Here is a 14,228-nt window from a genome sequence, read left to right as displayed (position 1 = left end):
AGCTTAAACGTGTGGTCTTTTGTTCATCTTGATAAGGGCACAGACACGTCAAGTGCAATACAATTTAAACCATCTATATACCACTTATCCTGAAAGGGACCATGGATCCAATCGCTGCTGACATCGGGGCGAGTATCGCACAACCATTCACACAAAATGTAGACTCTCCAATCAGCTTAACCCCAAGGAAGCCTGAGTGCTCAGAGAAAAACCCACGCAGACACGAGGAGAACATGGAAGCTCCACACAGAAAAGCCCCTTAACGAAACAGGAGTTTGAACCAAGAACCTGCTCGCAGTGAGGCTAACCACTGCACCACCATGCCTCCCTACGTACTTGATAGGCAAATATAATATAAACATAGCCATTTTTTTCCAATATTATATATATTTGATCTAGAATATCTTAAATATTGTACAGTGTTGACTGTACTGAACAATGCAAGTTTTAAAACATTGACATATGTGACAATGACGATGTTACGCGACTGTGAGAAAACTCCACAGGGGACAATAAAGGTTTTCTATGTGTTAATAGAAGCATGATAATGAGATTCATTGAGACGACACAGACTTTATGGGGCCGGCTACAGATGCACTTCAAAAGCTAAGACACTCACTTCTGTTGGCACTTCATGGTGACGCGGAGAAGGCAACGGCGACAGCCGGCTGTTGTATTGGACCCGACTGTGTTTCCTGGCAGAGAGAAGGTCGATGGTCAGTGTTAAACACTCTGAGGAACCTCAAACAGACCAAATGAGTCAAACACACACGTCTGCAGTCTTTACCTTTCAAACGGGATCTTTTTAAACTCAGACTCCTTCACATGATCAATCACCTGCTTCTGTGTGCGACCGCTGCAGAGAAGAAGCACAGCAGAGATGAAGACAATGAGCTGTAGTCGACTGTTTAAGTGATGGGACATTAGGCCTGGAGACAGAGACAGAGACTCCCCCTACCTGAATCTGAAGGAGGAACCTCGTGTGAAGAGCACAGGCTTGGGTTTGGCCTTTGGTTCTTCAAAGAGGCGGAAGAAGGCGTGGTACTCGACACAGATCTTCCAGAAGACTTTACAACAGTCTCTGCTCGCCATCAGGAACTCTAGAGTGTCCTGGTATGAACTCTGGTGCAACACAGAACGTTTATTACATTTAGTGGATTCAATTTATTATACGATTTAATTATAAAGCAACATAACTCACATTTAAATCTGGCCTCAGCTTGATGAGGAAACGTTTCCTCTTGAAGCTCAGTTTGCGAACTTTAGACCAGTTGAAGGCGTTGATCCTTGTGTGTCCCTGCAGCGAAGACAAATAAATAATCGACTTTTAATTCAGGCTTTTAAAAGAAATAACACTTGGTGGATTTCAATCGCACCCACATGGTTTGGACATTCACCTCTTACATCATTGACCTACGAACCAGTGGCACTGACCTGAATGACCAGGACGCCGGTGTGAGCCACAGCCAAGCTTAAACCCGTGCCCTCGCGATCCTTGGCAGGGTGAAGGCGAATCCCGTACATCTCCAGCCGACGCGCCACTTCTAGTAACTGATAGTCTGATTCTGAGGGTGTTTGACCTCTGCAACACAAAACACGACGATAACAAGGTTAAAACACAAGAAGAAAATCCAGGATGAGGCTGGGAATATTTTACATCTCCCTTTTCCAAGAAAAGACAAAAAAGGGTTGATCCTAATAAAAAGTGTTGCATAAGTAGCCAAAGGGTGAAAGAGATGATCATTCAGCTGTCAGGGTTTGATATGAATGAAGCAAATATGTTCACCAGGTTAGTTCCAAGATGATGATGGAATTAAATGGTGAATGGACATGTCAGAGGTATGTGCTCTACTAAGTGCTATTCTAGTTTATATACTGATATTATACAAAAGCAGTATGTCTTTTGTAAAAGACTAGAGGAGGCAGGGTGATTAAAAGAAAGCAAACATAATAGCACTAATTGTACTTGCAGGTTTTCATGCTTGAATTTAACAAGAGCAAACTGCTGCATTCATTACCCTTTCAGAACATTTTGGGAAATAAATGAAATCCTGGCTTATCATCCTCTAATTGAGGTGAAAGAACGAGTCCAAGTGGATCCAGTTTTCCTCGTGTTTATCTGAGTTTTTGGAGCAGCGGTGGAGAGAGGTTGGGGAGGGACGCGGACGCTAACTAACTCTCCTAATTCTTATCAGCGGACCTGTTTCCTGTGTGTGGTACTTAATAAGAGATTTAACTCGGCGTGGCATCCGAGCAGAAAGAGCCCAGTTACAGTTATCAACTAAAAAAGCCTCGGGGGAAAAAAAAGAAAAAGCGAAGCAAAGAGGGCAGTCAAATCTAATCTAGCTGCTTTCATGTAGCAGGAGCCGCCCCCTGTGAGCCCATCTCTGACACAGCTCACTGTAACACAGAGGTGAGACGAGGGTTGGCAAAGCTTTGGCTCGTACTCAAATGTGAGCACGGATGATTTCGACATTTTGAGGCAGGATGGTGGGAGGAGATCTGGAAGGTTTCCAGTGATATATTCCCAGCAGCTTGTCGCTCTTAAACTTGAGGCAGAAAAATTGTGAAAAGAGCCAAGTTCAATAACCATCTACGCTTTGTATAAGCTTCACATTAGACATCTGAGAATACGCTCTGAGAATGTGCGTTTTTAACCTTCGAAACCAGCTGATAACAGCTGTGTGAGTCATGTGGTGGGATGAAGGAAGCTTTCAGGCCTCTTTTGTTGTTGTAGGAGAAAGTCTCAAACTCCAGAAGCTGTAAAACAACTTACAAAAGACGGGCTTTTTCAGAGCTGATCTATGATAAAGAGCTGCACGGAGCGCTCCTGAGAAAGAACCCATTTATTCAGCAGCTGCTTTCCTGGAGGTGTCACCTGTATAATACAATTTCCCCAACAGGACGTGCACAAAGCCTGACGCAACTTTTCCTGTTCACGAGCAAACAGAAAAATTTGTGTTGCGCAACTGCTTCAGTGATTTAAAGAGCAGAGTTAAAGACACTGGACCCATTGAGTCACTGATTTTAATGTTGTGTACACGTCATAGTTCTTCCTGGGTTTCTTCAGGCTGGAAGACATACATGTATGCCAAGTAGACAGATATGAAGGAATATCTCAGTCCCAGAATTACTTTCAGAATTCCACATAACTGAGGATAAGGTGAAGAATTTGAGGAGAGAAAAACCCTCGAAACGCCCCATTATCTCTAAACAACAGACAGAGACAGATGCTATCCATCCACAGCCAAGCCCAGTGTACGGAGATACATTCTGACTGGGGTGTTTGTAGACTCAGCGATCAGTTCCATGTTGGTCTGATTTGTAGTTTTATTCCAGCATGCTAATATCTGTATCACATTTTAAACCGTGCATTGCAGCAAAACATTTATCTTAAAAAATCTTTTAAAAAAAACACATTTTAAAGCTCAACAGAAGGATTAAATGAATGTCAACATAATTAAAGTCATACGTAATACGTCAAAAATATTGAAGACATTTGACGGCTTCTAGAAACTCACATATTCTTTGAGTGAAACTCCATGATCTTGTCGATCAGGGGCATTTGATCTGGGATGTAGTTGTTGTTGAGGAGGTGTGACCGGCACTGACTCTCCTCGAAGTCCCCAATCTCAGCTGAAAAAGAAAATATTATGAAACATTATTGTAAAAAATACCTGCTACAAAATACTGGCGGGATCTAAAAATATACTTTGAATCTTGCAGTGAACCTCCGCTGCAGCTTCAGCGCTGCTTGGCACAGAATGAAACGCCATTCGTCCAATAGATATTTGCTCATAAAAACATAGCTGTGGTAAACTGTGTCAACATGAATACGTGCGTATTCATAAGTTTAACTGATCTCCATCTTCGTTCATGTTGTTTTTCATCACTATTGAATAACAGACTGAGAAACGTCAGGTTGAAAAATTCTCAGTATTTCCTGGCGTGGCACCGTGAGGCTGCTCTGAATCAGTTCTGCAAGATTATGTCCAGGCAGCTGACTGAAAGGTATCCATAGAAACACACACAGGATCTGTAGCAACGGAACACAGTGAGCTACATGACAACGTTTGACGATAAACTCTGATCTGTCGAGGTTTTGGTCTCTTGAGCTAAATGAGGCACTTACACTGGATAATGTGGGAGACCATCAGTGCTGCACTGCTGTCGTTGCAGGTCAGACGTCCACAGGAAAGATCCTGTTTGATCTGGAGGGCAAACAGGTACCTGGACACAGACACAGACTGCTTTAACAAGGTGAAACAGGGCAGATGTGGCTGAACTGTCCAGCAAGAAAGCACAATAAAAACAAAAACCTCTGGATCAGATCAGAAACAACATCTACCACTGAATCTAAATGAACTGCTGCAGCTAAACGTCTGAATAAACACAATGTGCTCCGGCTCTTTTTATTGTGCACAAAACTTTTAGTCAAATAGAGTTGGCAAAGTGCACATTTTGGATTCAGTAAGTAATGAAGTCATTTCATGAGTCTGTCTTGTGCTGCACTGCTACTTCTCTTGGATCAAAGCCAGAGCAAGACCCAATAAAGTCGGAATAACAGGCTCAGAATTTGTTAAAATGATAAAAAATAAAGTAGGAATTTAGAATTTTGCATTTGTTGGAAAGTGGAGAGGCAGATAGGAAACAGGCTGAGAGAGAGATATGGGATGACATGCGACCAAGGTTCCTCGCTGGACTCAAACTGTGCATGTTATGTGTACATAAAACAGAGAAACCAAATAAATCCACACACTGAAGAAGAATTGAATATCCTCAGAGCGCTACCATACACAAATATACCCAGAGAATTTTTGTATATCAAATACTAATATCATCAAGAATCCTTCAACACATTGCTTTCTATTTGCCTCTTGAAAACGTGTCATGACCCAGCTCCACAAAAAGCTCTTAGACACCAGGGAGTCATTAGTGCCCCACTCATCTGCAGAGAGCTGAATCTGAAACATGGCAGCCATGACATGAGAATTACAAAGCCGAGGAGGGAATAAATCTTATAAGAACCAGAGCGCATGTTTCCTGTGCGCTTCCACAATCTCTTCCACTCACAGCTGAAGTCATTTCCTCTGACATATCCTATGTAAATAGATTTTTCAATAAAAGCCAATAGGGAATATGCGTATATCTTGTAGAGATTTCGGTAAAAGAGGAGCTCACCTTGTCAGCTCCTCCAGTAGCTGAGCGTGGTCTGGAGGGAAGAACTTCACGGCAAACCTCAGGATCGTGTGCTTCGGCCCTAGTGTTGTAATAACACACAATATAATACTTTTTGTTTGTTTCATTGATTCATTGAAAGAAGATGTGACAGCATTTTGAAACACTCACGTCTGAGCTGCTTGATAATGGGCTTGATGTGATCCAACCAAACCTGTAGCAAAGAAAAGAGACATATATAGTATTCTGAGATGCATAAGAAGAGGCTCCATTTAACTTTCATTTTCCTCCTCACTCACCATCATCTTTTGATGGTTCTGAAACTCCAAGCCAAAGTAGTCGCCCTCGATGAGGTTCATGTGGGAACACACCAGGTCAAACAGCACTTTGCCTGAGGCTTTTTGCTGTGAACAAGAGGAAAGAACATCCAAAAATTCTGGTTAAAATAAAGTTTTTATGACCACATCTATTTTTAAAGTGAACTTTTGTTCCAGTCAAACAGACACAGTGAAATTTAATACTCTTTATTTAAAAGAAACCAGACTTCAGGAAAAAGATTCTGACGCAAAGGAGCAGCCAGAAACAAAAGAGGGTTGGGCGTTGTGGACCTGTCAAACTCTGTGGTCTCTGATTTCAACAAATAGATGACGGCTCTGTTGGTTTAAGTGCTGTGTCCTCCCTCCTTCTGTCCTGACACTCAAAACCTCAGTTGGCTAAAACCTGCTGCAGCTGGAGGGAGGGTGGGCCCTGTATTTGATCTGTCTTTTCAGAGTCACTGATGACGGACCGGCAGGCTTTAGAGGATGATACAGAATCAGAGATAAAGAGGGAGTCTCTCCGACCACCTCTGTCCTCGTTTACCCCACACGCAAGCACACACATTTAAAAGTACGATTCAGCCGCAAACTTTTTAACAAACTACAACCAAGATCCGAACACATTAAAAAAAACAGAAACCACCTCAGAAACGTTTCCCATGTAAGGTCACGTAAATGTCAGGGATCTCCGCAGAAACAACCTCTGTTCCACTCTCCCTGAGGAAACACAGAGCTCTGTCAGCCACACAGCAGGAGAATTTCTGCCTGGCCGCTTCCCCCCGTGACTGGTCTGCACCAGCACAGAGCGCAACACAGGAGTGTTTAGAGTCGCAGTTTGGGTAATGAACCAGTGCTGTGTCTGAGAGGGTTTCAAGGAAGCAGCTTCTACTTTAACACAAACGGAGAGTCGGTTTCTTTGGCGCACACACTAATACAACATGTCTCCTCACGCAGCTGAACTGTGCTGACATCCCAGTGTAAATCTGTGTAGTTTTAAAGAACGACACTGTCTGTGTTCCTATTAATGCTGAGAGAATACAAAGTTAATCTCCAACAGCTTAGTGAGGGGGTTTTACACTTTCACCACGGAATCCATAATCTTCCCCAAAACATGCCTCCCCTCTCTCACTGCTCCTCCCCGCTCGAGGCGCTGCCGTCTCTCTCCAGGCCGCCTAAAGCAGCGCAGGAGGCGTCCAACCACTGAGGACCAGCTGTTTCCATATGGTGACGGAGCTGGTGAGGGAGGCCACAGAGAGGCTGGAGGGGGCGAAGAAGTCATCAGACAAAACACACCCTTCAAACACACTCACACACACATGGCTTTCTAATGAGGTGCTGCAACTAGCGGCTGAACCAACCTGCTGAATGAATTTCTACAGTGCGAGCAAAGCAAGTGGAGCAAAGAAAACAAAGCTGAATGCAGTGGAGGCTGCAGATTGTTTCTCTCTCGCTGGAGCACGCTCACATGCAGCCCTATAAATCTGCAGAGTGAAATGACCACGAGCCAGAGCAGAGATGGGTATAAGGCTGATTAGAGCCAGGCAGCGCTTGATTAAACGCAGATGTTGCAGGCCGGAGTCGGAGGGCTGGCGTTTGACGCTGCCGCAGCCGACACGACGAGAGGGCTGTTGTTCATGAAGCACAAGTCACAGAGAGCGCCGGCCATCATGACACACCCAATCAGACGACAGTACACAACACAGTCACCACACTAAATTCATCTTTCTTTATTTTAACTAAGAAACGATGAAACCTGGAGTAAAGTAAATGTAGTCTGGTGATCCAATATAACAAATTACGTAACACATGGAGAGAACTAGATTCCTCTGCCAGAGCCCAACAGCCACCGTGATGAAACCACATATAAACTTCACTCAGTCCTGACTTTTATTTGCATCTTCAACAAATTGCCCACAAATATCAGTCCAATCTGGATCTGCCCCAAAATTGAATGAGGTCTTCCACTTCCTTTCGTGATAATCCAGCAAGTCGTTTTTTTCCTAATCCTGCTGACTAACAAACAAACACAGATAACCATCAGCGTTAATCTGCTGCTGTAACAGCCTCTTCTGGAAATGCTTTCCAAGATTTTGCAAACAGGCTGCAGGGGCTTGATCTCAACAAACTGTTTCTTTATAGACCTGTCTTTGTGCACAAGTGGAACATTAATGTCGAAACAGTCAAACATATTCCCCAAAACTATTACAACACTGAAGGTACACCATTCTGTATTGAGTGATCATTGTCTGCTGCAGACTTATGGTTTATCTGTAGGCTGTCCGCCTCCAAACACTGCAGGACACTCTTTTAATAAAATCCTATTGGACCTTTCTCATTTTGCGACACTGACATACAGCAGTTACTAACTGCTTAATGACTCATGCCCTGGGTTCGAGCGTAAACAAGTAGTTGGACATAATGTTGATGTCAGTTATAATCAGACTATGCTCTGTATCATGTTTTGGAATATTAATGGATTATTCTATTAGCAACTCAACATCATAATCAAAATAATGTCTTATTCAGAATAAGGTCAATAATCACAATATTGGGGTCCATGTAAACACAGTCAGTGTCACACAGAGTCAATAGACACCGACATGTCTTCTGTGACATGTCAAAATGTTTTCTGTGATAAATGGTCTATTGTGTCTTTTCTTAAAGGCATCACAGCACTTATCTGTGCAGCCACGACGTCTCCTCAGGGGGCCTCCACTGAACTGTTAACACATCAGGACTCACACAATAGCACATTTTATTGATAGCTGGTAATAGCTGCCAAATGGGACTGGTGAATGTTTTCAAACACAATAGAAAGGCCGGAGAGCCAGGCCAGCAGATGTGTGAGGCCCTGAGATAAATGCTAATGTCAGTGTGCTATCAAAATCAAACCCTGATAACGGCACTTAATGAAATGTTAAGAAAGGCATCACAAAGTTATTAACATTCATCCTGTGGGGAAGATAAAACTCAAACGCAAAATCTTATAGCACAAACAAAATTCCAGAAAATCTAACCAACGTACATTCCAGGCTTCAAGAGGAACTTCAACTACCTGTTCATTTGGATTGATGACAACTTGTAATATTATGACCATCTTCTCAACCACGAATTTAATCTTGTAATACACCTCAAAAGATAATTGTACATATTTTACCTTGTTGAACTTTTTATATATTATAGCACCAGCAGCAAGACTGTGTGATTTCCCTGCTCATCTAGACTATAAAATATATTATAGTGTTCTCTGTAACAACAGTGCATGAATGGAGAGACTGTAAATGCTGACTATATTTATCAGCATGTGAACTTTAAATTGAAATTAAAAGCGGGAGTCCCACAATCCCACAGAGCAGACGTGAGGCCTCTCCCTCAGCAGAAAGGTCACAGCAGCTGGCATTTCTTCCATCATGTACAATTCCAATAAAATATCATCAATGTCCTCCAGAGTGAGGCCATACATCCTGACGCACGGGGGGAGTGTCTGTCTGAGCTCATTCGGTTTCGACATAGGCTCCTAGAAAGCTACTCCTGTTTACACGTCTATGAGCACTAGCTCTGTTACGCTGACCTCTACATGCTGTGACAGGACGAGGCTAAATAAAGATGACAGCGACGTCTGCACACATGTACGCTTAGGTTTCCACTCGAGGGTATAAACCAAATGACCACCCCCACCCTTATCCTCCCCTCAACCCCCGCCTCTTGTTAGCAGGCTCCTGTCAGCAACCAAAACATAAAGGTCAGGTGTAAAGCAGCTTTGTGTTCCCTGGGTTGCTCCCCCTCCAGGAGCTGTTGGTACGGTCCACTTCACTTGCGATATGCCAGGGGAGGCAGTGCTCACCAAACTTCTCCGGGGGCAGTGTCGAGGGTGGGTGTGGTGGTAAAGGTTGGTGGCACTGGCTTTGGAACAAAGGGGATGGCGTCTGATTGGTTGCAAAGCACTAGAGAAGTCAATGATTGTTTTTGAGCCGAGTGGTCAGCCGTTTTTTAAAGGAGACAGGACAACTTAGTTTTTTTTCTTCTCCTGAGCAGGCGCTTGCGGGTCCAGTGCAGATTCTCTTATACATTATATAACGGAGCAGTCACAGCACGGCAGGAGGTTTTCAGCTGTGACATTCAGCCACATCACAGGAAGTGGATCAAGGTCTGGTGATGAAAGAGACTGTGGAGAAGTTCGCGTTCGGGGTCAAACTATCAGCAGTGCTCATCCGATAAGATGGAAAAAAAAAGGCTGAGGCAAAAAAAAAGTAATTGGATTGACTTTAGGAAAAATTTCATTGGATGAAGTTCCACAAGTCCCAACTCCTACATAGATCATGTGAAGAAGAAGTCACAGTGGAAAATACCAGGAATGATTTTAAATTCTTTTAAGTAGAACCATGACACCAGTGACAGGTTGATATACACTCTGACACTGAATCCTCATGACGCTGTCATTAAAAGATATGTGAAGCCGCCACTGTGTGTTTCTGTGGCTTCTGTTGATATTTAGCAAGAGTAAAGATAAAGTGACTCCGAACACACAAACATACATGTATCTGTTCTATTTCTGTGTACATCTTCTTATGGTCTTACCAGTAGATGATTGGTAGGGGGACGAGTCCCTTTAAACCAAAAAACACTTTAATAATCTGGGATTTCTGCCATCCACACTCAGCCACTCCCCTAAGAGAGCGAGTGCTACATGCAGATAGAGAATTTGTGTGTGCAGGTGAGCATCCTATAGTTTGTGCAGCTGATTAAATCACAGCTAATTTCTAAAAGTTGAGGCAATGGCATCGAAAAGAACAGGAAACTAATTTCCGACATGATTTACACAACATATTGGACCGATCCACTTTTCTTCCTCTAATATAATGTATCGTCTAGTTTCCACTGTCAAAGCACATGTGGAAATCTGCGGATGTGCTGCGGATGTGCAGCTGGCACGCGTGTGTGCATGAGCATATATAATGTGCACTGTAAGGGAAGCATAAGACAGAGAGGTCAGTGGCAGCTAAAGCTCATTGAGATTCAGGTCATGTGCTGCAGAGGTTCCCAGGGTGACTCGACTACAGCGGGAAGCTGACAAAGAGAGAACAGCGTAGGAGCGGCAAACATACGGATAATCCTGTCAAATTACCTGCATGCCATCACGCATGTGTGACCATGCATATGTTCGCAGCATAATTAGGACAACTTTAATGCCATTCTGCCTTAAATTAAACATGAAATGAAAGAACACACACACACACACAGAGGCAGTGTTTTGATGAAAGGAAATCTGTTAGTGGGGAAACTGTTTCAGGATTTAAGATTCCTCTGCTTTCTTTGTTTTTTCTTCTGAGCAGCAGATGAAAAATATGAAAGCAAAAGTGATGATTGGGCTGCCACAGCTGTCAGAGCCATTCTGTCACACTAGGAGAGCCTCAAGGCCCCGAGAGGACAACCATGGAAATAATGCCCCCCCGGATTCAATAGAGGGTTGAGAGGGAGAGAGAGATGAAGGTGTAGCTGCCCGACAGCCCCCACCTCCTCCTCCTCTTGTAAAAATTTCCCTCCACTTTCCTTGCCTGACCTCCTCCTACGAGAAACATATTGATTTTGCATAAATAATAATCAAGCGTCCTGTTGTGACTGTTGTTGTGCTGCTGAATACAGAACATTGCGGAGCTCTGTGCATTAATGCAGGAACCTCCCTCTGTTTGTCAGAGCCCCATAAATCAGAAGAGACATCTAACAGTTTTCATCATTAGTGCAGATAGTAAACAAGCAGCAGCACAGACTGGACCGACATGCTTTGTAAATATGAAGCCCTGGTAAAATGTTAAAGACGCACTGATGCAACACACCACATCATTTTGTCACGTCTCTGTGAGCCTAACTAGAGACTATCATTAGAATAAGCAGAGGGCAGGAAGGGGGGGTTTAAGGCAGCTGGAATTACCACAAAGATTGGCCTCTTTTTTTCCCTTCATCTGCCTGAATCTCTTTCACAGCGTCTGAAACTCTGGACCCATGCTGGTTAGTCCCCACTTGCACCCCCCCACAGAGCGGAGGATTACAGTCACTCAGGGGGAGGATGCGTCACTTCACATTTAGGCACAAAACTCCATGTTTGGTTTTGCTAGGCAAGATAAAGGCCGAATGAAGAACTGAATAATAAATTCCAAACTGCTGATATCACATCAGCCTGAGAAATATTCCAGAATAAAACAACACATAAATTTAAATATTCATTATTAAAGAAACATATTGTCCAATCACAATAACTCAAATGTCAAGATTTTTTAAATATATATTCAAAAATATTTATCTCTAATTTTTAAAGTAAAAATGCAAAACATTTGCTGGTTCCAGATTTCATTATGAGCGTTTGATGTTTTCTGTTTCATGTATGATATTAAAATCCACGTATCACTGGGTATGATATTATTATTTAATTATGCAAACTATCTGAACCCATCACCTCAGGCTGTGAGAAATAATCATACACATCTTTCAATATTTTATAGAAGAAAGATTAATCAGTTAATTGAGGAATTAATTGATAGTGAAAATAATTAATTTCCGCCTTAATATACATGATTTTGGATTAAGTAGCAACAAAGACTGAGTACGTGTAATTACAGTTTTCTTCTGTGTGTTATTTTTGTGCATTGATAACTTCTACCACCGGCAAAAATAAGAGACAATGAGTTCCCCTCATGTAGCTGTGAATACTTGTACATCCCTGTAACTGTGAAAGTGCAGGAAATCAATAGGTTAATTAAGAGATTCATTAAGTGTAACTGTGAGCGACAACTTTCACAAGGTCAGGCCACGAAAAAGACATGAGCCTTTCATATATAATCTGAACGCAAAATAATGTCAAGGAGGTGATTCTTAATGAACAGTAGGCTCCAGCCGTGACCTACGTAACCTGCAGGTCACATGGTGTTGTTACAGACTACACCAGAGAACCACAGATTATCACGTGAACTATACAGTTTGAGAAGACTCCAGATAATACAGTACATCAGGCTGAAGTTTAACGATTACATCTGAAGCTCAGGAGCATTAACATTGTGCGAAGTGATTAAAAAATAAATGCAACATGAATTAAATTTGGAAAAATCAGGAGGTGGAGGAAAAACCCAGTCAACCATTATGGAACCAATTCTCCATCAGTCATCTGCATAACAAGCTGGAAAAACTGCAACCCCGAAAAAAAATAACATCCAATATCCACCATCTGTCACAGTCGACCAAGCTCAAGCACACAGGCAGGGATACCTTCCAGTTTCCTGCACCTATTCCCAGTAAGTGCAAACCTCTATATCCTCACTGAGACACTGCATGCTACTCAGTTGTGGGACAGTAAATGTATGACTGCATGCTTCTTAGTTTCCTGATTTGAAGTACAGACACTGCTGGGAAAGACAGACAAGATCAGACGTCTCAAATTAGCGTCAGAGTGAGTTTAAGAGGAAGTCAAACAGCCATCGAATTAGAAATCTGGGCATTGGCTGGGGCTGGAGAAGAGACAGGCCAGCTACACTTCACCAAACCTCAAGCCCGCACAAATCTACCAGATACAAAACAGATGGGAAACATTCTTGTGGAAGAATTGAAATCCAAAGTATGTTAATTAAGTATAAGTAAATGTGCTACCATGCCTGTACAAACAGCCGCCTGCTGATATTGGAGCAGACACGCTGATCTACATAATCACTGTGATGTCTGATGATGTGCTGTGTGTGTGTTGGATGGATCAAGAGTGAGCACAGTCATAATATGGGATGTCATTAAATCACAGTGCACAAGCAAAGGAGCATAATTAATATGTAGATCCTGGCTTGGCAAAACTTCATAGCCAAGTACATTAATCGTTATAACGATACAAATATAGAGACGGCAACAAACTATACTTACACAGATATAAATATAAATATTGATATGGTGAACATTAACGTAAATATGAACACATCTTGAGTTGGCATGGTGATACATGGTCGAAGGGGATGTGGGTGGTTTTGTGTTACTGCCAAACTCTTGGAAACGCCGTTGACAGCTGATGGTTAAATGATGATGATGGATGTTTCGATCTGCAACAGACAATGATCTGGTTCTGAAGTACGTGAGCAACTGGAAAAGCAAGGCCTGCATACATGTGGTCAACTAGTGAACATACAATGACCCGGACGACTGAGATCTGCATGCTTTGTGAAGTTTGACAGAATTTGACATCTTGTAGTGGCCTTTTATTGCGACCAGCCCTGACAAACCTGTGCAATAGTCAGGCTGTGAGATCAGCACCTTGATATGCACATCTGTCAGGTGGATGAATTACCTCAGCAAAGCAGAAGTGCTCACTAACATGAATTTAAATATAGTTTCAGAATGGAATTGGAAGGAAAGAAGCATTTTGTTTGAGAAAAAGTCTTTGCGTCAGTAATTTTAACTCTGTTGAGTTTATGTGTTCATTCAGTATTTGATGTGCTTGTCATTATCATCTATTCACTTGGACGGTCTCAGATTTTTGAACCCTATCGATCATATAATACTTACATGATTTTTTCATCAGTGTGATGAAGTAATGAATAAAACATTTCTGTCTGCTTTTCATGTTATCATCATAATTATAATAAAAATATTGAAAAAGAATTTACACTTGCATGGGTAATAAAAACGTGAATTTTAGTTTGAGCTGACATCAAACAGATCAGAGAAATAACTCGCAGGACACAGCGTGTGTACAGTGATGATGTG

At 42.4% G+C, this 14,228-nt stretch overlaps 1 protein-coding gene across 3 annotated transcripts in view; it reads right to left on the bottom strand.

Moving 5' to 3' along the window:
• LOC109631424 (FERM, ARHGEF and pleckstrin domain-containing protein 1) overlaps window positions 1-14,228 on the bottom strand; it is a 52,996-nt gene that overhangs the window by 18,674 nt on the left and 20,094 nt on the right. For all 3 annotated transcript variants that reach the window (XR_011244255.1, XM_020090183.2, XM_020090182.2), the window contains exons 3-12: window positions 5,478-5,582; window positions 5,350-5,392; window positions 5,182-5,260; window positions 4,133-4,230; window positions 3,522-3,636; window positions 1,435-1,582; window positions 1,202-1,297; window positions 959-1,122; window positions 788-856; window positions 620-695 (exon numbers count right to left, since the gene is read on the bottom strand). Coding sequence is in view for 2 of the 3 variants with exons in the window: in XM_020090183.2 (XP_019945742.2) it covers window positions 620-695; window positions 788-856; window positions 959-1,122; window positions 1,202-1,297; window positions 1,435-1,582; window positions 3,522-3,636; window positions 4,133-4,230; window positions 5,182-5,260; window positions 5,350-5,392; window positions 5,478-5,582 (993 nt within the window). In the remaining variant the exon portion in view is untranslated. The remainder of the gene's footprint in view (window positions 1-619; window positions 696-787; window positions 857-958; window positions 1,123-1,201; window positions 1,298-1,434; window positions 1,583-3,521; window positions 3,637-4,132; window positions 4,231-5,181; window positions 5,261-5,349; window positions 5,393-5,477; window positions 5,583-14,228) is intronic.

This window comes from Paralichthys olivaceus, chromosome 10 (assembly GCF_024713975.1).
Source record: "Paralichthys olivaceus isolate ysfri-2021 chromosome 10, ASM2471397v2, whole genome shotgun sequence".
Classification (NCBI taxonomy): domain Eukaryota; kingdom Metazoa; phylum Chordata; class Actinopteri; order Pleuronectiformes; family Paralichthyidae; genus Paralichthys; species Paralichthys olivaceus.
Note: the sequence above shows the minus strand (reverse complement) of the source record. Positions and strands in the feature narration are given on the sequence as shown.